The sequence below is a fragment of the Aulonocara sp. 'chitande type north' Nkhata Bay genome, linkage group LG1 (assembly GCF_057382095.1).
Source record: "Aulonocara sp. 'chitande type north' Nkhata Bay isolate Kocher_YH1m ecotype deep benthic linkage group LG1, A_spYH_male_GT1.1, whole genome shotgun sequence".
Lineage (NCBI taxonomy): Eukaryota > Metazoa > Chordata > Actinopteri > Cichliformes > Cichlidae > Aulonocara > Aulonocara sp. 'chitande type north' Nkhata Bay.
In genome coordinates, this window is record NC_141344.1 from 34,251,658 (window position 1) to 34,278,111 (window position 26,454).

Below are 26,454 nucleotides of genomic sequence, written 5' to 3' on the forward strand. Positions count from 1 at the left end.
CTAAATCACTTGTGTATCTTTTATATTCATTGCACCGAAGCAACAGCAAGCAAAACCAAAGCAGTGCTGCATTGAGATTATCTGACCTTTTGCAACACACTTCCACACCGTTCCCATTATAATTAAGCACTGGGGTGGCTCTGCTGTTTTCTGTGCACTGGCTGCTACTGTTCCCACAGCTACCAGAGTAGTCTGAAGGGATCGAGTATACCTGAGACCCTGTTTTCATGAGGACACACGTAGAAGCGAGGCATACGTCTGAAATGACAAAGAGGTCTCAAGAGCTCTACCACAAACAACAAGAGACAAAGTACACTTCCAGGATAGAAGGAGGCCATTTTCTAATCTTCATCTGCTCACATATAGCAGCAGTTCCTAATTTTTTGAGGACAGGACAACAACACACGCTTACTACTTGAAGAAAGTCTTTTTTTTGTACAAAATATTCCACAACTAGGGTTCAGAGAGGCATTACTGCCCCTCCCACACACACGCAGACACACAAATGCGAGTCCCTGTCTTGCTACCTCTATCACTGCTATATATATATATATATATATATATATATATATATATATATATATATATATATATATATATATGTATATATATATATATTTTTATATATATATATATATATATATATATATATATATATATATATATATATATATATATATTACACTGTTACTCTACTGATGCGATGTATATTGGAAAGAAGGTTTCGTCAGCTGGCTTAGCACTTTCACAAATACACGTCTAAAATATATGCACAAATAGCGACTACTAGGTTTTCAGACCTTAGAAGGTTAAATGGCCACGTTATCACCTTCTAGAGGAAGGCTAGACTACTCCTACGTTAGGAATGTGCTACTTTAAATTCTAGGACAATACAGCAGGAATACAACTTAATAAATAGACAAAGAGAGAGGGTATCACAAATGGTCCCTCGGGTTCAGAATGAAAAATAAACCCAAGTTTGTACCATACTGTAGAGTCATCTGAGGCCAAAGTGTATCTACGGAAAGTAGTAATCAGGATGCATTCGCTACTCTACCGGGATGTAAGAGGCACAAATTGCAGATCTTATAATCTATTTTTGACAAAGCAATAGCGACTGAGTGGAAGCCCATATGAATATACATATATACTGCTGGATAGGAACAAAATGTGATAACAGAGCAAATTGTGGTTTTTTTTTTCTTTCCAGGCAGTTGATATTATTTGTATTGCCGATGGAATTTTGTACACAGATGGAACCAAACAAAGATCCCCACTGAGCTCGTTGTGCCGTTTTTTGTTTTTGGGGGGTTTTTTTCTCTGTCGCTCAATTTTCTTTTTGTTTTCCTGTGTCTGCTTGCACCAAGATGATTCATTATCTGTACACACGAATTTGATGGCACGCACATACACTTAAACTCACGCGCGCACACACAGAGAAATACACACAACTCCATAGGGAGCAACTAGGGTGAGTCTAATATTGCAAGTGCAGTCTGAGCTGTGTCATTTTATGACACAATTTTTCTCTTGGAATAAAGATCCCTGGGAAGGGTTCTGGAGTAATCAGCGGTCATGTGTGGGAGGCAATGGTAGCCCATTAAGAGTGTACAAAGCAGCAGTGGAAGAGTAGACTCCACTTGGGCAGCTACTCCTCCCTGAGAGAAGAAAGGACATGATGCAGACATAAAGGAAGAAGAGAAGGAGCTTGTTTCCACATCCACGATAAAGCAAAGAAGACAAGAAGCAAAGAAGGCTTAAGTACAGAGCAGGAGAGAGAGAGAAGGGAGAAGACGTGGGGATGGAGACGATTCCCACCACCCACCAGTGCCTCCTACAGGGCTTGGAAGTGGTGGATGTGGTGCTGTCAGGATGGCTGCTACTGGTAAGAACCAAGCTGGAAGTCCTTGGGGGGCAGCTTGAGGCCCAGGGAGCTGGTTCCCAGTGGGTCGATCATGTTCTGGTAGCGTTCTCCACGGTGCTTCATCAGGAAAGGACCCCAGTCAGGCTGAGGGGAGCAGACCAGCTTCAGGCGCTGCATGACAACAGGAAACACAGAGCACTTACAGGTAGCGATAATACATGAACTGCTCTCTTTAACAAATGCTGGCCTCTTGTTAAATTACATTTTTTTTGGCTTTTGCCCTGACTTTTAACACATTGATAAAGCTACTTCTTGCACATTTAACATGTCCATAAATATTCACAGCCTTTGCTCAATACTTTGTTGATGCACCTTTGGCAGGAAGTACAGCCTCAAATTTTTCTGAGTATGATTCTAAAAGCTTTGCACACATATTTTTTGTTCTTCTTCTTTGCAGAACCTGGTTGGATGGGGGAGCATCGGTGCACAGCCATTTTCTGATCTCTCAAGAGGTGTTCATTCAAAGACATTCATAGAGTGGTCCTGAAGCCAATCTTTTGTTATCTTGGCTGCGTGTTGGGGTTCACTATTATTTTGGAAAATGAGCCTTCGCCTCAGTTAATGAGATGGGACCAAGAACTACATGTGGACAGGTGTGTACCTTTCCAAATCATGTCCAATCAACTGAATTACCACAGCTGGACTTCAGTTAAGTTGTAGAAACATCTGAAAGATCAGCGGTGGAAACAGGAAGGACCCGAGCTCAATTTTGAGTGTCATGGCAAAGGCTGTGAAGATTTGTGTATGTGCTTCATTTTGTTTGATTTTTAATAAATTTGCAAAAATTTCAAGCAAACTTTTTGACTTTGTCACTATGGGGCATTGTGTGCAGAATTTCGAGGTGAAAAAGGATTTGACACTGTGATGATTACGCGTTAATTATGATCAAGAAAAGCAAAGCAAATCAAATGTAGCGTTAGAGGTGTGTGATAGAGGCTGCTGTCAGATACAGAGCGCACAAAGATGTTAGACCAGAAAGGCCCGTTCGTCATCATCATCATCCATTAATCAAAGCATTTTAAAGAGACCCACAAGACTCCCAGAAAAAATGTTCAAATTAATACTCAGCCTGCAGCCTTCCTCTCTCTGCTAATGAGCGAAGGATGAGACTATTGATTTCCTCGACAGTGCGCGCGCCTGTGTGTGTGTGTGTGTGTGTGTGTGTGTGTGTGTGTGTGCGTGAGAGAGAAAGAGAAAGAGAAAGAGACAAAGATGCATGTGGGACAGTGTGTGCGTAGCAGACAAACCCAAAACATTACGTGACAGTTTTATCACAATTATTACCTCGATGATGGTGCCGGGGGCCAGGTGCATCTTAATGACGAACATGATGGGGATCCAGATTACAGAGCAGATGACCATGAGCCAGCCCATAACCATGGACCAGGTGGGGTAGGTGTAGTCCTCATATGTCATCACCTTCCACTGGTAGAGACTCAGCCCCAGGATGCCCTGCACACGCCCGGAAATCCGAGAAACATTTGTTAGATGAAATGTCACAGCACGGTATTTCAACTGCTGTTACCTGATGCTGCTCAACTGTGCAGTGATTGTCAGCACTGACTGGTATGGACTGTGTAGTAGCTTAACTGCACTGACCTCAGGGTCCAAGGCTAAAACTTTGTCTGCTGTTCTATATCAATGAGAAAATTAGATCTTTAGTTGTATTATATGCAGAGAGTACAAAAACAGGAAAGGCAGGAGTGGGTCGGGGGGGTGGAAAAAGTATAAAAAAGTGAATTTGGTTTGAAAGGATTAGAATAAGACCAAAAGGAATACAAACAGAGAAAAGATGGCAGACAGAACTAGGTTAGCCGGAGGCTGTGCATCAATGAGCTCCCGGAGGAAATGTGATCTCGAGAGAGAGAGAGAGAGAGAGCAGCAAGATGGCCAGCCGCCTCGACTGCTGCTCCATTTGTCATCGTCACCTCTGCTTTGGAGGCACAGTAGTTTCCATTACGACTACTAACATTAATGCTGGCCAGTGTCCAGCTCTTACGTGCCTTTGTAGTGAACTTCGACTACACAGAATTCTACGTAAAGACTCTCAGCTTTACAGAGACAGGTTTCTTTGGAGATATGTGTATACTCTCTACTGATCATGTACATGTTCAGTGCAGATCAAACGCTGACACATTTGGAATTTGGCAGCTTCAGTTTTGAAATGACAATCAACGTGAGAACCTGTGACATGACAGGAATGTGAAGGAGGAAATAATTTTTCGATTTCTGAGTACAGGAGCAATTTCTCCTCTGTTCCTTTATGATTGCAAATCAATGAACTTGAAAGAAGACAGTGAAAATAGAGGCATTTTGGGCTGCACATGTTCATATGTGCCCATGTGTACGAGTGTCTGTGTGCGTGTGTGTGTGTGTGTGTGAGCGTGTGTGTGTGTGTGAGTGAGTGTGCGTGTATGCGCATACCAGGGAATGAGATGAGCAAAAACAAACATACCGTCAGAATGGTTGGAGTCACAAAGGCCCAGCACAGTCTCCAGAATCGGTTTGGCTGGAAACCAATCATCATTTCAATGTCCTCACAAAACCTCTGTAGGCCTGCAAAGGAAGAAGAAAAAAGAGAAGAAATAAAAGAAGAGAAATGGGTGGTTTCCAGAGAGAAGGCATGGAGTGTGACCTGGGTTTGATAACGTCCCTTTAAAAAAAAGGATCGGTAAATTCAATCTGTCCTTATGAGCACATGTGAATGCGTTTCTGTGGTCCCTGGAAAAAGTGAGTGAGCAGATGGCTTCATTCCTCTGCCTTTATTGACGGATAACTGTGAGTGACATGAAGTGGCAGAGTCACACAATCATTTCAATATGTCACCTGCACTGATGACAAACTGGAGGCGAGCTTTGCTTCTTGGTAACAGCCTTCTGATACACACCTGAGCTCTCTGCCTGTGTGTGTGACAGAGACTTGTGCATTACAACAGAGACTCCTAGTGGTCACCGCAGGATTAACAAGTGAGAATTCGTTTCCAGCACGAAGGAGCTTTGGACGATTGTCCCCTTTTGCAGATACGCATAATTGAGATGCAGAAACCCGTTATTTTAACTATGCTGTTCTTTTCAGTTTGATTTTTTTTTTCTTGTTAAAACTGCTACAGCCTGAAGATATTTTGATTTTATCTGTTTTACTATGACAAAGGATTTTAAGTTCAGGAATAGAAATGCCTCAAAAACCACCAACATTCTCTGCTGCACCCTGCACTGACAGTAATATTTTAGGGTCTCTCGGCTGATTATACAGTTTGGCCCTGCTGTCTGTGGAAATGTGTCACAGAAGCAAAGTCAAAGCAAAGAAATTACACACACAATATCAGATATCTAGATTTTCAGAAGAGAAAGGTATTCTTGCATTTATTATTCTATTATATGCATATGCCTCTCTGAACACACAATCAAACTGGCACTGGCTTTTTATGTAAGAAATACAAATGAAAAAAAAGTGGGTATAGGTATGTCACCTATTGGTTTGACTGAAAAAACAACAGACTTATAAAATAACAACTTGGCAACCGTAAGTTTGCCCAAAAGGCCATGAAATCATCAGAGAAGTATTCACTAGATCAAATTTAATCTGTCCTTATGATCTTATCTGTCTACATTTGCAACCAGAGCAGTCGCCCCCTATTGACCATTAAACAGAATGCAGATTAAAGGTACTGTCTGTGGAAAGAAAAAATCACAGCTGTGACTTCACATGCTGAACCTAGAGTGGCCTTAAAGTGAGCTTTCATGGCAGCTCGTGTACTTACCATAGAGGTACGAAATCCCCACCAGCTCAAAGATAGCAATGATGACCAAAGAATAGGAGGCCGCAAACGTGTCCACCAACTGGAGCATGTACATCCCACTCTGTAACAAACACACACACACACACACACAGAAAATATTACAAAATCTATTCAGCCTTCATCCTGCAATGTCATCCCTCCTGTCACCCGACACTTGGATTTGTCCACGGTCACAACTTCCTTTTCATAAGACTCAGCCTACTGTTCCAATCATTGCACCTGACATCTGAAGGCCAGAACTTTGCTTGACATGCAGAAAAATTGGCATTGTATTCAAAGTCAGAGTCAGAGGGTGCAAGGAGAATGCTCAAGTATCCACTGTGAACCCAGAGTGCAGCAGAGCACATACCTCTGTGATCATGGGAAATCCCAGGATGAAGAAAGAGACGCAGCAGACCAGGGTGAAGATCGGCTTGTGTTTCCTCAGGTATTTGGGGTACTCATCTGACACAGAGGTGACTATGGTCTCGATGGTGGCAAACTGGGATGGAGATGAGAAGGGGGGAATATTAAAGAGAACTAGGGAGGAAATGTGTTTAACCATGGCAGATGTTTAATAAACACGTTGTTCAAACATTGCATTTGCTGAAAACAATCGCCAACTCTTTATGATTCCTATTTAATATTAATACTTTTGGCAACAGCTTACAGTAATCCTGCTTGGCTCCACTACAGAATCACTAACAATTGTCCACCCAGGCCAGGGCGTAGCAGCAATTCCTCTAAATAAAAAGCCTCAAGTCAGCAAGTTTACCTCATCTGAATCCAAGCGGCCGCTGCTGTCATAACTTTAGCATCCAGCATTTGTCTTCGGTTCATCCAATAAACACATAATTTCATTTATTTCGCAAACAAATAAAGAACATTATTCTAACCCTGAGCAGAAGAACTTCTGAACTTGCTTCATTCATCCTGGCCGCTGTTTACATCCCGCCAGACGCGGATGCGCAAGCAGCTCAGTGCGCACTCGCAGATCAGATTCTCCACACGGAGCGGACATACCCGGACTCTCTCATCATTGCTCTTGGGGACTTTAACAAAGCCAATCTGAGCCATGAGCTTCCGAAATACAAACAGTATATTAAATGCCCGACCAGAGAGGAGAGGACATTGGACCACTGCTACAGCACGATCAGCGGGGCCTATCGCGCGGTGCCGCGCGCTTCACTCGGACTTTCTGACCACGTCATGATCCACCTAATCCCCGCGTACAGACAGAGGCTGAAGCTCTCCAAACCTGTCGTGAGGACCAAAAAACTGTGGAGCAACGAGGCTGTGGAGGAGCTTCGCACGTGTTTGGAGACCACAGACTGGGACACAATGAAGGCTGCTTCTAACAGCTTGGACGAGTTTACGGACACTGTCACCTCCTATATCCACTTCTGTGAGGACAGCATTGTGCCATCACGCACCAGGGTGAGTTATAACAATGACAAACCCTGGTTTACTCCTAAACTCAAAAAGCTGTGGCTGGAAAAGAGTAAGGCGTTCAGAAGCGGAGACAGGGACTGCTACAGAGAGGCCAAGTACAGGTTCACTAAGGAAGTGGACATTGCCAAACATCAGCACTCTGAGAAGATGCAGCAGCAGATCTCAGAGAATGACTCGGCCTCTGTGTGGAAAGGTTTTAGGAATATTACAAACTACAAGCCTAAAACCCCCCACTCCACTGATGACTTGCTCTTAGCCAACACCCTCAACGACTTCTACTGCCGTTTTGACGAGCCATCAGGCAGCCTTCACACCTCCAACGACCCCAACAATAGAGGCACTTTGGACACTCATTCCCCCACCTCTCCCCCCTCCATAGAGCCATCACCACCTTCAAACTGTTTACCTGCAACACCCGCCCCCTCACCCCACACAAAAGAGGATTTCACACCACCTCCTCCGACCACAACTCTTCATATTCATGAAGCAGATGTGAGGAAGCAGTTTAGGAGTCTGAATGCTCGGAAAGCTCCCGGCCCAGACGGTGTGTCTCCTGCCACCCTCAGACACTGTGCAAACGAGCTGGCCCCAGTGTTTTCTGGCATCTTCAACTCCTCACTGCAGGCATGTCATGTGCCTGCCTGCTTCAAGTCCTCTACCATAATCCCTGTCCCCAAGAAACCTAGGATCACTGGACTAAATGACTACAGACCCGTGGCTCTGACATCTGTGGTCATGAAGTCATTTGAGCGCCTAGTTCTCTCCCATCTCAAGACCCTCACGGCCCCCCTCCTGGACCCCCTGCAGTTTGCATATAGAGCCAACAGGTCTGTAGACGACGCCATCAACATGGCCCTACACTTCATCCTGCAGCATCTGGACTCCCCAGGAACCTACGCCAGGATCCTGTTTGTGGACTTCAGCTCTGCCTTCAACACCATCCTTCCAGACCATCTCCGAGGCAAGCTTTCCCAGATGAATGTGCCTGATCCCATCTGCCGGTGGATCACTGACTTCCTGACGGACAGGAAGCAGCACGTGAGGCTGGGAAAGAATGTCTCGGACTCCCGGACCATCAGCACCGGCTCCCCTCAGGGCTGTGTTCTTTCTCCTCTGCTCTTCTCCCTGTACACCAACTGCTGCACCTCCACCCACCAGTCTGTCAAGCTAATCAAGTTCGCAGATGACACCACCGTCATTGGGCTCATCTCTGACGGGGATGAGTCTGCCTACAGGAGGGAGGTTGAACGTCTGGTGTCTTGGTGCAGCCACAACAACCTGGTGCTGAATGCCCAGAAGACAGTGGAGATTATTGTGGACTTCAGGAAGCACACAGCCCCACTCCCCCCCATCATCCTGACTGACACCCCCATCACCTCTGTGGACTCATTCCGCTTCCTGGGTACCACTATCACCCAGGACCTGAAGTGGGAGCCCACCATCACCTCCGTCATCAAGAAAGCCCAGCAGAGGATGTACTTCCTGAGGCAGCTGAAGAAATTCAACCTGCCAACACGGACGATGATGCAATTCTACACTGCAATCATCGAGTCCATCCTCACCTCCTCCATCACCGTGTGGTACGCTGGAGCCACTATCAGGGACAAACAGAGACTGCAGCGTGTTGTGCGCTCTGCTGAGAAGGTGATTGGCTGCAGACTCCCATCTCTGCAGGACCTGTACACCTCCAGGACTCTGCGGCGTGCAGCCCGGATCTCAGCTGACCCTTCTCACCCTGGACACAGTCTGTTTGACCTGCTCCCCTCAGGCAGGAGGCTCCGGTCCATTCGCACCAGAACCTCTCGCCACAAGAACAGTTTCTTCCCCTCTGCTGTGGGACACATGAACAATAACCACATGATTGTCCCCGCCACTAACACATGACCCTACGCTGTGTCACTGCATCATTTCATGTCTGGCACTGATCACCACCTGCACTCATGTATATATCTTTCTACGTAGCACTCATAATTCTTATTCTCATGTATATATCTCATGTATATCTCATGCACATATCTTTCTTTCTACATAGCACTTTAATTCTTATTGTCTGCACTGAAGCACCGCAGCAATTTCCTAATGTTGTAAACCTCAACATCTGGCAATAAACCCATTCTGATTCTGATTCTGATTCTGATTCTGAACATTATTCTAACCCTGAGCAGAAGAACTTCTGAAAACAAATAAGTATGAAGGATTTAGTTTACAATGGATAGACTTTGATAGGATGAGCCTGTCTAGAGAATTGCAAATGTAACATGATGGTAAAAGGGACTCGGAACCCAGAGGACAGCAGCGGATGAATACATAAACATGAAAATTGAGCGAGGGTTGTATAGTGTGTGCGTATGCATAAGTTTATTGTAGAAATGGCGCTGCCATCAAGCTATCTGTCACTTCCCCACTTCTTCCTTTTCCTCCTGAGCTCCCAAAACTAATTTCCCGTCAACATCCCAAGCCTATTACTGCTGAGCTGCGTTCCACGACAAAACCACAGCAGCAGCACTCTCCTCTGTGCTGCTGCTGCCAAGGCAAAGTAACATCATCATTTACTGTTACTGTTTACTTGTGTCTTAATGCACCACTGTGCCCTCTGCTCCTCTGCTCAGCTCAGGAGCATCACAATGCACTTGAAGGAGTTTGTGTTTTATCAGGAACTGTTTACCCAGGATCATGGCGGGAGGTGCTCTGGACTTTAAAAACATCCCGAAGACGAAAAGTGTTTGTTCGCTGAAGCTGCGTGAGGCATAACTCAGCGCAGTAACCGATATCATGGCTAGTGGGTCCAAATGAAACCGTTTTGGGTTCTTTTAGGAAAACATAGTGCTGACATGGAGCAATAATATAGTCCGTTTGAAGTTTTTCAGTATACTTGTCTTTCACTTTTACATTTATGGATCTGCTAGTGGAATTATTGTTTTGACATTAGAAGAATTAAAACAATTTCCAAATACAAATTGTAAATGATATCTAAAGTAAGTAAATGTTACAATAGATCAATATCATAGACAGATATATAGTTTAAAATGAAAACCTTATAGGTTTTTTGTTTACTGTAATTCCTTTTTAAAATGTAAAGGCACAGGCCACTTTGTAAGCTATTGCTTTTTGACACAAAAATCTAACCATCCAATCATGTGGCAACAACTGTTCAAAACAACCTGCGGAAGTTCAAACCTAGTGATGCTGACGCTGAATGAAGCTGTCATGTTAAAATCTCTGAGAAATGTTTCCAGCAACTTGTTGAATTCATGAAAAATTAAAGCAGTCCTGAAGGGAAAAGGGGCCCAAAACTGATGTACTGCATTTTGAGTAAAATGCAAATGAAAAATATAAAAACAATGGTTTATTTACACGCTTAATTAATCATTAAGGAAAATAAGCTTGGTATGAACTGAAAGTATACTAATCAATTCAGTATTATTTGGTCAGCTTCCATTAAATGTAATGTTTTACATTATCCACTGAGAATTTTGGACATAAACATTTTTAGTGTAGAATAGCTTCCTGAAAATGAATTATATCTTAAATCTGTGCAGTTATTGTTGGTATTCTCCACACTCCATATGCTCAAACTGCAGCTGGAGTGGTTTTATTAATATTACGATTGATCTTTCCATCATTTCTGTGATGGAATGGTTAACAAAATGAATTCTTATCACCCACAGTGTAAAGCACTGTGTTCACATATCACATTTGATTGTTGTTTTTACTTCCTGATGTTGCTCCAAGACTTTAAGGTCAACCTAGTTTCACTCACTCCAATCACACAGACTCCCCTCTGTTCAAGTACCTGGAGAGCTCAGGCACTTCAGGTGAAATCAGTCACAGCGGGTGCTGTGCATTTGTAATTATGTTAATTGGGTCAATGTGTGCAGTGTGCAGTGTTTATACATCAGCTACCAAACCCAAATGTTAACCTCGGAGCAAACAAAAGTCAAGAGACTCGTGTTTCTGACTGTCACAAACTTTGAGATCTTCAGCAAAATTAAAACAAAGTGGGCCTGAATACCTACCACAGCAGAAACAGATCATTTACCTGACAGACCAACGTCTCACGACACCTCGTTTACAAACACATTACACATTAAAAATGAACACTGGCATCAAGGTCGAGATTGGTTTCCCTAATCTTGACCCTTGAACGAAACAACCTCCCCTCACTGCGCTTTTTATTCATATTTTTTATATTAATTATTGCTTGAAAATGTTTACAATTATCCCCAACTCTGCACTTCACAGAGCTTTTTAGCCATTATCAGCTCATTTTTTCATTTTATGTTTTAAGTGACACACAACTGGACTATACAAGCTTTGGCAGAAAGAGACTACTAAATATTCCTTTTGTATTTATAAGTTATATTCGTTAATAAAGAAAATCAAACTTTGTGCTCCTCGTTTGTGCTTGTAATTAAAAAAAAAACGAATATTTTAACATTCTTGTAATCTTGCTCAGAAGTGAGAGTGTCACTTTTTCTTAAATACGTGTTGCCCTCAAGCCTTTTCTCCTCATTTCTCCTTCTTGCCTCCATCTCAGTTGGGACGCACTAAGATGTGAGGAAACAGGGCGAGGAAGACAATCAAAGACGAACACACTGAGAGATGAGGTGAGAGATGTTTCTCTCAAGCACAAGAACAAGATCATCTCATCCTCTACGCAAACACTGTGGTGGACAAGAGGGTGATGATTGGTTTCATAGGTAGTGTGGAGCTCTTCTGCCACCAACTGGCTAAAAAAAAAAAGGAAACTCTTTTCTTGTTTGCATGTCTTGCTCAGATTCGGGTAAGAAGACTGACATCATCTTTAGCAGATGGAGAGCTTGTGCAGGATTTTACTCCAGCAGTAGAGCAAAGACTAAAAGTGATGTTTCATGTTCTTTAACATGTAAGTTCAAATAGAGTTACTTAAAAGTCATTTTATGGGCAAATTGTTTGCCTGTTTCCAGCTATAACTTCCAAATGCCATAGCTCATATTTAAACTTGGAACTTGATTTTTTTTTTCATTAGTATTAAGAGGATGTAAAGGTTACCATAGTATCCAGGCCAAGGGTCAGGAGCATAAGGAAAAAGATGATTGCCCAGAAAGGAGACAGGGGAAGTCTGGTCAGAGCCTCTGGATACACCACGAAAGCTATACCTGGACCTAACACACACACACACACACACACAGACAAACATATATACTACATGTATGGTATTTCAATAGGAATACATAGACACTGTCTCAAGTGCAGATAAAAGCGGTGCTGATCTCATGCTACTGCCGGCCAGTTTGGGAGCTTACCTTCATCAGCCACCTTCTCTATTGGCACCTTTAACTCATGTGCCATAAAACCAATGACAGAGAAGATGACAAACCCAGCAAATATACTGGTGGCGCTGTTTGTGCATGTCACTATGATAGTGTCCCTGCAATGAAAAGGAAAACAAGAAGAGAAAGGAGAAACGTGAAGTGAGCAAATATATTTGTTGTGACTTCAAGAGTTTTTAAGTATTTAAAACATAGAAATATGAATATGAAAACTGTCCAGTGGTGCCAAAGTCCTTCTAGAACCAGGTCTCGGGATGAGGAAGCCATCTTGCAACGTCTCTTGGCACTTATTTGGGCGGTTATTTTGAAGCATTGCCTAAATTCATTTGAATTAAAATGATCACTGGAACATAAAAATCTCATTACCATTGAGTCAAATTGGATTTTTTGTTTATTAATGTTTGCCAACTTTGCCACAGAGTAATGATTTGAAAAGCTTTTCATAAGAAGTCAAACTTCTTTCACCATCTTTACGGCAACTGAATTCTCAAACATTTCATCGATCTGAGTGTCACATCCCTCTGATAATGTCTCTGATGCTCTCATACTTAGAGCCCTGTCTTGTGTACAACATTTAAAAAACACAATTGGCAAATATATAATAGTGGATAATACTACTAAGCTTTCATTTATAGTAATGAACCATGTGTATATTCAGTTAATGTGCAGATATTGTGACTGCATGGAGTAAATATATATATATATATATATATATATATATTTCTTGTGAATCAAAAAAGTTTCACACATTTAGGCTTTTGCATTTTTTTTCTTCAAATGCTGTGGATTACTTTAGCGATAAAACAAAGCACAGGAAGAACAAATTGAGAGAAAATGAAAGAAACAGCTTGCTGCAAAAAGTCACATTTATTACTGACATTTCATCCTACCAGACATTCAGACACATTCAGACATAGCGTCATGCATCTGTGGTGACAGGTGGAATTTGTCTGCCAGAAGCATAGTTTACCTTTTATGTGTTTACCTGTAGCAGTTATTGTGGAACTTATTGTAAGAAGACAGCGTGATGAGGCCGCCCCAAGCAGCCGACAGGGAGAAGAAGATCTGAGTGGCAGCGTCTTTCCACACCTGAGGGAGAGAGGAGCAGCTGCAGGAGAAGGGCAAGAACTGGAAGGCCTCTTTTCTGTCTGTACTTTAGTGTTTGTAGAATTCAGTGAGGAAATTCTGGTTACCTTTGCATCATTTAGTTTCTCCCATTTTGGTGTGATAAAGTAGAGGATGCCGTCAGCCGCACCGGGGAGGGTCACTCCTCTGATCAGGAGGATGACGAGCACCACGTAAGGGAACGTGGCGGTGAAATACACCACCTAATGAGAAAAGAAAAGAAATGAGCAACATCAGCACACACACACACATGCAAAGATAAAACAGTTTTTTTCATAAAACGGTCAAAGTCAGTAAACTTTGTAAGATCATTTATATCCCTCTCTTTGTGTGTGGACTTTTAAACATTTAGTTTTTCAAGAGTTAGCTGTTTCTCATCAAAAAAAAACACTATTATTAACATATATATTAGGATTATATTAGGATCACTTTTGATCCAGATTGTGGTGCAAACAGGAATTTGTACACTAAAAAAATCCCAAGTTTACAATTATTACAGAAAAACCTCTGACACAGGCCTGAAGCTCCACTCCACAGTGACAGGCTTATGTGTGCTGCAGCTCATCTCTATGTCCACCAGAGGGCACCACAATACAACAATCGCAACTTTATTCAGTTTCTGGGTGTTGTTTTGGTCTGAGACCATAAGACTGTCTTTTTAAAGCAGCTCTAACATTCACCTGGGCTTGAACAGCATTTTATATATTTATAAATTATATATTTATGTATTTATTTTTTCCTTCTTTTGCTTTCTTTAAACTAAGAAAATAGCTTTCAGTTATTTTAAGTAACATTTAAGTATTTCTTACGAGAGAAAAAAACTCAAACACGGAGTTTAAAAGAATCGCTGTGAAGTAGATAATTTATTAAACACAATATAATGCACTTGTTTTGCGTTTCTCTAGACTCTGGGTATTTGCATATGAAATTTTTCTTGGAAATAAACTCAGATCTGCGTTATTTTTACATTTTTGGAAATGACATTTTTTCCTCATAAAAGGTTGTGTGTCACATACTTCATCACTAGGTGGCGATATTATCATTAAAGGGAACGCAATCAAAGGAAAACTAATAGCAGCATGTCTTCTGAGCTTCAAACTTCAAGCAGAAAGACATCGGAAGGCAGGTTTTAGTTTTGTTTTTAGTTTGTTACCTTTCCCGATGACTTGATTCCTTTGGCTAAAGAGGCGTAGACAATGAGCCAGGCCAAGAAGAGACAGCCGGCCAGAGGCCAGCGGATGTCTCCTGGATATTCAATCCCTTTGGAAATGTGCAGCACATTGTACCTGCAGGTGTTATTCAAACAGAAAGGTTAAGTCTAAAAAACAAAAAACAATGCAGATCAAAAGTTCATGCTGACACTTTTTGTTTTTGTTTGTTTGTTTGTTTGTTTTTTCATTTTGCCGAGTCATTTATTACAGAGTCCCAAACATGTCAGAGGGTCTGCCAGAGATGTAAGATTTATGTAAGTTGGTTTTTTTTGCCCAACTTTTGACACAAATCTCCATAAATCATCATTAATTATATATTGCGAGGATAGCCTCGTTGTGTTTAAAGATATTAAGCTGAATGAGTGCAATAAGAGAGAACTACAAAGTCTCTGTACAGTTTTTTCCTTGTATATGGAAAACAGTACGATTACCCCACTCCGGACTTGATTTCTTTCCTTCTGCTTTTTCTGTCTTTATATTGTTGTTAAAGTGTACATAAACATGTTTTCATAAAATGCTGCAGGACTTTTTTTTATTATTATTGTGCTGTACTTTTTTGTACATTTTTGAGATTATTTTTGCAGTGTTTTACGTGAATATCTCCTATGTGGGTGATTTTGTGGGGTATGAAATTAAAAGATTAATTTGTGGCTTCAGGCAACTATCTGGACATGTACTTGTGTGTTGTCACATTAAAAGGAAATGCAAAATATAAAACAAGAAGATATAAAACTAGAATTATTAGGAATAAACCTTATCTAAGTGTCCATGAACTTTTTACTGAAGCAAAATGATCACTTTTTTGATGGCTTGAGAACTGCAGAGAATGGTTTTAAAAAAATATCAGATTCTGTCTTTCATCCAGTCATAAATGTATTTATTTTTTTTTAAATCTGGCTAAAAGTGTATAGATCTTTTTTTCAGGAATTGAAAACAACATTTTATTTTGGCCAGAGGATTCACTCACTTGAAGTATTCCTCGCTGGGGCTGACATATGTCTTGTTTCCATCCATACTCATGTTTAGCAGCTTTGTCAGGTTTCCCGCTGTGTTTGCCAACGTGCAGAAAGTGGAGTTCTTGATGGACGTGATGTTTCTGTCCCGCAGGATGCATGAGTCTGTTCCAATCAGAAATCAATACACGTCAGCTTGGAGAGGCTGGCAGAGAGCTGCTGTGGGACACAACTTACTGCCCGCTCAGGTACACACTCTGAATTGGGGTGAAGAGATGGATGTGAGTAAGAAGTGGGAGGAAAAGGCCAGATGGATACAATGTACAGTGTAGTGTAGCCTCACTGGAAACTTCTTCCACTTGTATTTGTTAAAATCCTGCACTGCTGAATATGATTAAATAAATGTTTCTGAGCCCTGTTCTCACTATTTATTTATTTTTTTCATGCAAACAAGGTAGACAGAAGTAGGTTTAAGCTTTTTATATGACTCTATTTTCAGTCATTTCAAGCTTATATTAACTGGGCCTTAATGATTCAGGACGTTTTTTTAATTGCGCTTTGCACACTTGTGCAACTCGTTGTTGTTTTTTGTTGTTGTTGTTGTTGTTGTTGTTTGTTCGTTTTTTGGAGGGGGGCACTCAGTGGACAACATGCGATGACATGACATGAATCCTTTATGACCCTAGGCCACAAATATAGCTTTAAAAATTACATTGTAGTGTAATATTACTCCATATACATATTTTAATATATCCACATCTCTTTGGCATAAAAGGGAAACATTAAAGTATGCATATAACAGATTATTTTTGCAGAGCTTGTGCATTGCATTGCAAACCTGTTCAGACCTCGCTCACCCACACGATAAAATCATATATGTAAACACATTAACATACGTCAGGCTACATAGTTCACGTTTTTGCTCCCTCTTGTCTGCTTCATCATTCAAAAGACGCAGACATGCAGACCCGAATAGGCCTTCCCGTTTCATCCAGCAGGGGTCAGTCTCGGGCTCACTGCAGCACTGCAGCAGCTCAGCCTGTACAGTAAATTTGTCAAGCAAGCAGTTTTTGTGCTGAATTCACAGAATCGCTAAAGGCAAATATTACACAAAGTGAAGCCTCTTTCGACTTTTATTCGATGCAAATCGACGCCAAGACGCCTTCGATTCTCCGCTTTTATGTTTTCTTTGCTAAAACATAATTTTATCCACAGTTTAATTCAGTGTCAGACCACTAACAGGCTGCTTCTGCCCCATGCTGCAGCTTTAAAACATGAAGCAATGCTTTAATCTGACAGAATCACACAAAAGAATAATCGAAGATATAAATATAGCGTGTTTCAGGTGGGATTTTATCTCCCTGGGGCCTTCATCCCCTACTTTACTGGTCTCTAACAATCCAACCGGATCATATAGAAAACAAACTGGGTGCTCTTAAGTTTAAGTATTTTTCAGAGTGAAACGCCGCAGAGATCACAGGTCAGTATTCATTATACTGCAGGACACCTTAGCTGAGGGAGGCATGACGCATTGCGTATTGTGGAGAGTGGGGTGCTTTTCTAGTGTGTGTGTGTGTGTGTGTATGTGTGTGTGAAGGTGTGTGTCTTACCTAACAGCAGCATGTCTTTGTCCTTACATTCCACCGTGTTCCACTCATTCCTACAGTTAGCCCATGGCAGTGAGCCCTTCAACGAAGCGAACAGGTAGTACAGTGTCCAGCACATTATAATATTATAGTATATGGCTATCAAGACAGATATTATCAACATGGCAATCCCGCAACCTAAAATAAATAAATGAGACGAAATAGATAAATTACTCTTAAGGAAAGTGGAGAACTCGTGATTATAAAATGTATTTATTTTTTATTTGGGTTTTATATGTTTATTTCTTTTTTATTTCTTTTTTTAAAATTATATTTCTTAAAGATGAGGAGATGGGCCAGTTTACCTTGCAGAGCGGGGATGCATTTCCACACTGACACTGGCCCTTGGCTTGCAAACTGGCCGAGGGAAACCTCCAACAAAAAGATTGGGATCCCAGCGATGCCCAGCATGGTCAGGTAGGGGATCAAAAAAGCTCCTGCGGGGAATTAAAGACCAGGCTACAGAGCGGAGTTTCAGAAGCACCAAAGTCTGAACCTAACTATGGAATAAAGTGAAAATCATCAAACGTGAAGTGTGTACTTGGCTGCTTCTAAAAAAAAAACATTCGGCATATGGGGAAAAACATACGGCAGCTTTTAATGACTTCTGCAACATTTAAGGATATTATTTGATAATAACTCCTATATAAAGCAGTTATAACAAGGACAAGAATGCCAGTTAAAATAATGAGAGTCGATTTTGCTTGCGATGTAAGCACATTATATCTGCGCACCACCAGAGGAAATCCCAGCACTATAACCTATTTTTTTAATTCATTTTCAACATAGTTCTCTTAGCATTCGCATGCTTACAGGCCTAACAGGATAAAGGAATGAATGGGGCTAATTCCGGCCTTGACTGAAATTTTTATTTTATTATTTAAAACACACACACACACACACACACACACATAAAGTCTTACCTCCCCCGTTTTGGAAGGCAAGATAAGGAAACCTCCACACGTTTCCCAGTCCCACTGCATAGCCAACCATGGACAGAATAAAATCCAGTTTATTAGACCAGTTTCCTCTGGCCTTATTCTCATCTCCCCCTTCGTCATCATCTTCGTTAACCTGAGGGGGGAAAACACTGAGTCTCTAAAATGTTTTGAAAAAGTAATAATAATCTTTTTTTTTTTTTTTTAAAGCTAAGTGTAACCACAAGAAGAAGCACTCAGGCTAACTCATCTCCCATCAACAAAAAGCATTCTCTAGTTTAAAAACAAATTATAAATACATAATTAAAAAGAGTAACTCATCATTCTGGTGGGAATTGTCCTTTACAGACAATAATATTACATGCTCACTGATCAAAGCGCGTTTTTTCCACATTCATCATGCTGACTGAAAATCTGGAACATTTTTATTTACAAAATGTTGACGAATCCGATCCAAAACACTTTTTTTTGGGCCATCTACATTTTGTTCACTGTGTTCGTTATGTTTTAATTTTGTTCCGTTTTACACACGACAATCAGAATTCCATAGCGGCTCTCAAAGCTTACACACGTAACTCGTCTCATCCTCTGCTACGCTTAAGGGCCGTTACCTCCACCAAACCGCTGGAAATCTTCGTGGAATTTCATGCGGAGATTAAAAACATTTCCTGAGGATCGATTCAGGAGAACTTTTTTTTTTTTTTTTACACAGCAGAACCTCATTTATCAGATTCAGGAAATAGACTGTGTTGAATATATAGATTCCGATTCACAAACATTGCGCTGCATGGGAATGTGTCTGTGTGTCTGCTTCTGTAAGTGTGAGCGTGTGAAATGGTAGGGGTGGTGGGGGATGCCCTCCTGGGGATTGGAAACAATCCGCAGTCTCCTGTAATACAGCGCTGTCTATCAGCCGGATAACACCTGGGCTTTTGGGCCATACCAAGTGTGGGCAGGGAACACCGAGAATACCGCGAGAGTATGATTCAGTTCTCTTTTTTTCATTAACCATGTTATCACCACCAAGCACAAATCAAGTTTAGAATTGTAACTAAAATAATAAGAAAAATAAAAAACACCGGAAACAGCCATAGGTTTATGTCTAAAGGGGCGATCTAATCGTGAATAAACAAAACAGCCCAGTGTGCGCGCTTTGTTTTCCTCATGTTTAGCTGACATAAGCGGTTTTTAAAGTTTTGATCAGACACCGCAGACTGCTGCAGAGCATCAGAACAGACGCTGCGCAAATCAAGGACAGCAAATAGCTCAGGGTCCACCCAAATTACAACACATGCGTGATTCAACCCGGTATCACTGCGAAGAGGTTCACCATAGTCTGTTACACCTGTGGGCGTTCCGCGCGCTTACAATCTTTGCATACGCTGAATGAACCACTCTCACTCCCAATACAGGCTTTCCCGAACCGGTGCATGAAAGAAAAATAACTAAATAAAGACCACGAACTATGTATCAGACAATACTGTTTAAGCATCCCGACAACGAACCCACGGTCTGTCCTCACAATGACGGTTCCCTCTTAAGATCCACTTTTAAAGAATCCTCTGATTCAGCTCAGAAGTTCTGGGGCTACAAATGAACAGCTTAACACGTCCGTCACAAATCAATGCCTGGGGTAGCTACCACATTTTTTTAGAGTTCCACAGATTGTTATTCACAGCAGAGATATTACTAAAGGTCTGCGTGGCACTGTCCCCCTGTTTGGAGGCAGCAGGTTAATCCAGTCAGCTCTCCGATCAGCCACGAGCGGAAACACATCCGCACCGCACCTGCCTCCACAGCGGCCGCCCTCCGTTAAGGTAACGGTTCATTTAGCTGACTTACCCCCGCCACGGTTCCAGGCTGAACAGACGTGTTCCCATCTGTTCCCAGTATGATGGTGGTCTGGCTCATAGACGTCCAGTTGCCTGCGGTGTTGTTCTGCTCAGCGGTGGCCCGGAGCGGGTCGCCGTACTGGGCGGACCCCCCGCGGGCCGAACCGATGGAATCCTTCCTCAAGGCCGAATTAACGGCAACGGATCCGGGGACGGCCGGCGGGGTGTTTTTAAACGTCCCGTATTCTTTATTGCTGTCCGGTTCCCCCGGTTTATTTTCCGCGGGACAAAAAGTGTTGCGCTCGTTACAAGGAGGCGGCGGCTGAGGCGCCGGGTGATGGCGAGGAGTGGACGGCGGGCACGCTGCCGTGTTGTCCGGTTTGTTTCCTGTAAGTCCCGCGGCTCCGTCGGACTGCTGCGCAGGGATGTAGCCGGTGGGAGCGCTGGCCGGTTGTTTGGCCATGTCTCTGTGGTCAGACAGATCCTGGAATATGGGAGCGACAGATCAGCGAGATAAAAGGAAAAAGCAGGGCAGAAACCATGAAACCAGCAGGCGTTTGCAGGCCATCGCTGCTCTGGGACTAAAAACAAACAAACAAACAAAAAATCATAATAAAAATTACGCTCTTTCCCTTTTCTGTTGTATGCTGTGGCTCTGGTCGCTCCATAGTTTCAGCTCAATGTCTGCCGGGTGTGTGTGTGTGTGTGTGTGTGTGTGTGTGTGTGTGTGTGTGTGTGTGTGTGTGTGTGTGTGTGTGTGTGTGTGTGTGGAGAAAGTGCTTCTTGTGCTTGTTGGAGGGAGGGGGTTGCTTTTGCTTCTCCGGTTCTCGCTTTGTGCAAGATTCTTTAATTTTACGCCCCATTTCCCCCCTCATGTCATTCAGCCACACACATCCACTGATTTTTATGGGCAATAGACAAGCTGCTGCGGGTCTCTCGGTGGCTTCGCTCTCCCCGCAGGCATGCAAGATCGCCGGCGTTACCAGCGGTGAGCAGACCACGGGCGTGGAATTACAAATGACTCCCCTGAAATGTAACTTGGGGGGGGGGGGGGGGGGGGCAACAGGAATAAATCCTTAAAAGAAAAGAAAAATTACTGACCGGTTTGTTGTTTTCTTAGTTGTGTTTTTAGCGGGGGACTAACTACCTGGCTTCCGTTTAAGTCTGTAGAAAGCGAGTAAATTGAGGAAAAAAAAGGTTACAAAAATAGACATGATCAACCAAATGTTAACTTTCCCATTGAAATCTTTCTCTAAAAACGGAAATAAAGAAATAAAAAGGTTAGGTGACACAGAAGAGAAAAGGCGGTTAAAGTTTTTCAGTGTGAAACCACAGCTGCATTTCAGCACCACGGACAGCTCGAGCGCCTGAAAGCGTTAAACAGTGCCCCCCTGCAAGAAAAGTGCCAGATTAGCATAAAAACAGAAGAGAATACACTCAGATGACAGAGGATAGATAGATGAAACTGCAGGAGAATAGTTACACGAATTAGTTTGGAACACTTACCATTTTTTGCAGAGCTCTGCCAGCAGGCTGGAAACAGCTGTAAAGGAAAAAAAACCCGATGAGGAGACGACTAGAAGCGGACTGGTTGTAGCTCCGCAAAGTACCAACTGCAAAGCTTTTCTATAGCTCCGTGGGAAAGAGTGGGGTTTGCGTCAGTGCAGAGCAAGGTGCCCTTCCTGTGACATTTTCTTGATAATAGGAGTTTGATAAATCATTGGCCTTGGATTCGGATTTTTAAAGGGACAACAGGAGAACAAGACGACGGGGGCGCGTGTGTGCGTGCGTGAATTGTCTGGTTACGCACGTTGAATGCGTGAGCGCCGGACAGAGCCTTCCAAAACCTGATTAATACACTTGTCTCTAAGGAAGTGTGGGATGTTTACACGCATGCAGGGGAGCGTCCCACTTGATCTCACGTGGCTTGTCTGGATAAAGATTTCCAGGTTTGGGTAATTATTGGGGGGAATTTGAATAGACTGGAGCGCACCGAGGCCTAAGTAATGTTTGCATTGTGCTGAGCCAGGATAAGCCAGTAGTTCCAATTAGCGTAGCAACATCAAATACTTTATTTTACAGAAAAGAAACTAAGACTGTGCCTTAAGCTGACAATCAAAGATGAGGGAGTTCTTTATAGTTATTCTCATAAATTCACATTCAACAATTACAATTAGACACACACACACACATTTTCAGAAGTTGTATGGGTGGAATACACCATGTGCTAAAAATGGCCTGAACTATAAATAGTTTTTCCACTTGGCGGGTTTTACGCACAAAGCTCTGGGCTCTATACGTTCCTTCGTGCGTCACCAATAGGAAACTGATCAAATACAGAGAAAAAAAAGTGGGCGAGGTCTTGACAAAGCTACTCATTTGTTAAAGTCTTACGCAAGAAGATTTCTGGTTTTTTTTTTTTTAAAGTTAAAGTCACGTGTTTTAAGGGGAGCCGGAGCCAACCACTGGAGCCTGCACTGGAAGCAGTGACACCCCAAAGAGGCGGAGGGGGGCATACTGTACAGTCTAAAACACTGCATTGCGTATTCTCCGAATCTCGCTGTACACGTGTCCCGTGAGTTGTGTTTTACCCCCAAACTAAAACCCCACTGGTGAACTGATGATTTAAGAATGGAGCGTTAATTATGAGCTTAAATGAAAACAAAGGCCACGGGACGGGTGGTAAACTGTGTCGGAAACAAGCCAAACTGGCTCCTCTTGATCCTTTCCGGCAACGTGGACATAAGTTTGCTCACAAGAGTGAAGTCAAGTCAGGTCAATCCCAGTGAACGGAAAAATAATTAGTGCGTCGCTGCCAGTCAAGTACGTTGTTTAACCAGGTAGCGTTCACTAACATGCGATATAAATCTCAAAGAGCCTCTAAAAACAATAAAATAAATAAACGAAAATAATAATTTATGTTTTAAACTAACTTGCTATACTGTGAACTGGTCGTTATGGCGTTTTTCTTCTCTAAGCACTCGGAGCGCTTTTAAAAACGTCATCTGAACCGCTGTAATAAACTAGTACATTAAATGTCCGTTTAATGCCCTGATTCTTTTTCTTTTTAAGTTATTAATTTATTTATGTATTTTGGACAGCTGGGGAAGTTTGGGGCAGTTTCTGCTCGCCCGCTGTGATCGGTGTGGTACCAGCAGGACACGCGAGGGTCTCACTCGGGGCCTTTCGCTTGCTATGCACGCCGGGCTGCTTGCGCTTGTAAATCTCCGTCCGTTCCAGATAAGAGTCTGGAGCGGCTGTATTAGCCACAGCCTTGAGTTTAATTATACTGTCAACAGAGAATAATTGTAATTGATTTCTGCTCCTCTTCCAGAGACCGCTGTGCGCGCGGACTGACACACATACACACGCGCGCGCACATACACGCCCACTGCCAAAAAGACCCCGGTTTGTTGTATTTTCTTTAGAAACAGCGTGGTTTACACTACTTGCACACGCGCACCAAAGTGAAGAAAGTGCGCATTAGATGCGTCACATCCTGCAACTGTTTAAATTCTACTGTGTCAGCATATATATATATATATATATATATATATATATATATATATATATATATACACACACACACATATATATGTGTGTGTGTTTTTTCATTACTTTGAGCGGACTGCATCCTAACGGAGGATGTGAACTGCCTCTCGCCGAGTGTCTCCTCGTGCTCGTTAATTATGTGAGCTCTTGTAATTAATTGATCACTCCCCCTGTCGCCTGAGCGATAAGAAGCCGCACCAATTCTAACGCCTGGGAAGCCGTGATTCAGCGGAGGGGGGTTAGCTGGGGGGGGGGGGGGGGGGGGGGTCATGCCGAGGCGCACGACTCCCATTATCAGCATCCTCATCAGTCGGCCCTGACAGAGCCTTCACACACTGCAGTTCAAGTTCGTCCAGTGACAAAGACCCCAAGGTGTTTATAAATAAATTGGGTTCGTTTCATTTAAGGAGCTATTTCGTTGTAAGTAAAGAAAATTCTTTGAGCTTCAGGATTGTTTTCTCCTTCTGTTTGACGTTCGTTTTCATTATTATTTCAGACACAGTGATCCAACCCAAAGCAATGAATGTGTCATAAATATGTTGCTTTGTAAATGAGCGTTTAAGTGCAATAGATTTACAAAATTGATTACCTCTCAGAATGAGCGTCATTTTTTTACAGAATAATGTGGAGAAAACGAATGGCACAGGCTGTGAGACAATAAACATAATCAATTGTGAACAAAGGCGCGTTATTAGGCTCTTTTAAGGCTTTTAATCACGGCGGTGCCAGCTTTGTGAATTCTTTTTTTCGTCAGTTTTATCAAAGGACACATCAGTGCTTGTTTATTATGAAACAACACCGCAGAAAATGTGGGAATGATGCTGAACGATTTCCGTAAAAGTCTCTAGATGCAGGTCCCTCGCAGTCCAGCCAAAAATGACACTACTGAATGGAGCGTAGTTAAAGAGCTGACTCCACGCAACCAAAATCCCACGAATCCAACTTTGCAAGAAAAAATAAAACATGTACACAAAAAAAGCATTCGCCCTGTTTGATGTCACCTTGTACAGCACACTGTAGGAATAGAATGCCAGAGACGACAGGGAAGCGGTAGAAATGTGACCGTCAAATCATCATTAAGACAGGGAGCCAGGCCCAGAGTCCGCTGCTCCCCTCACAGATGACTCCTCTTTCTCGGAGGAGGGGGGGGGGGGGGGGGGGGGGTAATTGTAAGCAGACCTGCTCGGTGAAGTATGTAAAGAGGCTTCAGTCAGCCTTTTTAAAGCTTAAATTCATTTTTGCATTGTCCCAGTAAACTCACGGAAGATGGATGATGCCCCTGCTGAGGTATCACACAGCTCAAAGTAGGACAATAAGGAGGGATACCTGGCAAGCGCACACAATCTGTAACAAAGAGCAGCCTCCTTTGGATGAGGCAGAGATGCATGTGAGTGATGATTTGAAGAATTAGTGAAATTAGTAAAATTGCGGATTTGAAGAGAAAGACTTAAGGTTGCACCTGACGCTGTCTTTAACTGTTAAACAATCTTCAGACATCAAGGTTGCATGTATAGTGGCTTCAGAAAAATATCCAGCCTCTCTGATTGCTGAACTGACTTTAAATGGTTTAGACAAGAGTTTGGCTAGCTGATATCCTCTACTTAATGATCCCCAATGGAAATCTTTTCTTTATAAAAATATGCTCTGCCTTTGGTGCTCCACTTTGTGCTTCTTGATTAACATTGACTGAATTTGATTTGAGACCCTCTGTGACACATAAAAGTCTGGATGTATTTTAAAGGCAGCAAACATTCACACTGATTGTGCACACTGAGTCATGATGTCTATGGAACACCGTAGAACTACAAGATGACTGTGATGGTTTCCACAAGCACAGTGATTACCCAAGATTACCCCAGGAAAAAAAGATTCTAATTATATTATAAGATAAATCTTAAAAACTCTTTTGGGTAGAACTCAAGCAACTTTGAGTCACTCATTTTTTCTTTACATCTTGATTTCTGGGCTTCAGACTTGTAATTCGTTTTATTGACTTATTGACAAAGATAACTTAAGGCATGAACCAATGCTGTGTTCGCAAATAACAGACAACTTAGTAAAGAACAAATTTTAAATGGTATGTTCAGGCCAAAGCGGCCAAAACTTCATCAGAAATGGTCTCAGTGGAAGGATGGCCATCAAGAAGCCATCATTAAGAAAGGGAGGGGAAAAGGCTGAAGTATACCAAATTACACCAAAACTGGAATGGAAATCTGTGGCAACAGGTCTGATGCAGTGATGAACTCAAAAAGTGTCTATAGCTATCTGTAAAACATGGTTCCTGGTGGTAATATGATGCTACGGGCTTGATTCTTGGCAGCAGGGACAGTGACACTCATCCTAACCGAGAGAAGAGTAAATTCAGGCATAAACCTAACCCAGATAAACCTGCGCTAAATGTCCACAGAACCTGTGGCTGGTGTGATGGCTCCTGTTTCAGTATGACAGACTTGAAGCTATAACTGTGAGGGAAAAAAAAAAAAAAAAAAAGATGGACATTAAAGGTGGAAAATGAACATTTTTTACTCTAATGGGAAAATGTCAATTTTATCAAGGTAAAATTAAATAAATAAAACAATTAAGTGCACAAAGAGCAAAGAAGCCTTGATCCTTTGTTAACCATTTGCAGTTACTATTTCAACAGCATGCATTTGGCAGTATGTGTAAAAATAAACACATAGTCACGCTGAATGTGCATTTTTGTGTAGTTACACTGAATGTGCACAAAAAG

At 42.2% G+C, this 26,454-nt stretch overlaps 1 protein-coding gene across 1 annotated transcript; it reads right to left on the reverse strand.

Moving 5' to 3' along the window:
- Positions 1–688: 688 nt before the first annotated feature.
- Positions 689–21,861, reverse strand: slc6a5 (solute carrier family 6 member 5). Its single transcript, XM_086294404.1, has 16 exons — positions 21,678–21,861; positions 20,182–20,655; positions 18,325–18,475; positions 17,707–17,838; positions 17,366–17,539; positions 15,770–15,920; positions 14,745–14,877; positions 13,660–13,794; positions 13,452–13,555; positions 12,440–12,564; positions 12,186–12,298; positions 6,073–6,204; positions 5,685–5,784; positions 4,380–4,480; positions 3,209–3,376; positions 689–2,035 (listed from the first exon to the last, which is right to left on the reverse strand). Exons 1-16 carry the CDS (start codon positions 21,678–21,680, stop codon positions 1,880–1,882), a joined length of 2,352 nt encoding a protein of 783 aa, XP_086150530.1. The 5' UTR covers positions 21,681–21,861; the 3' UTR covers positions 689–1,879.
- Between the last annotated feature and the right edge of the window lie 4,593 nt (positions 21,862–26,454).

What these genes read in the sequence shown, in the direction of transcription:
- slc6a5 (XM_086294404.1), bottom strand. An exon ending in AGCCTGGAACCGTGGCGGGG is followed by an intron (nt 18,476 to 20,181) that starts GTAAGTCAGCTA and finishes TTCCCCCCTCAG; the next exon opens with GTTAACGAAGATGATGACGA. An exon ending in CCCCCGGCACCATCATCGAG is followed by an intron (nt 2,036 to 3,208) that starts GTAATAATTGTG and finishes GTTGTCATGCAG; the next exon opens with CGCCTGAAGCTGGTCTGCTC.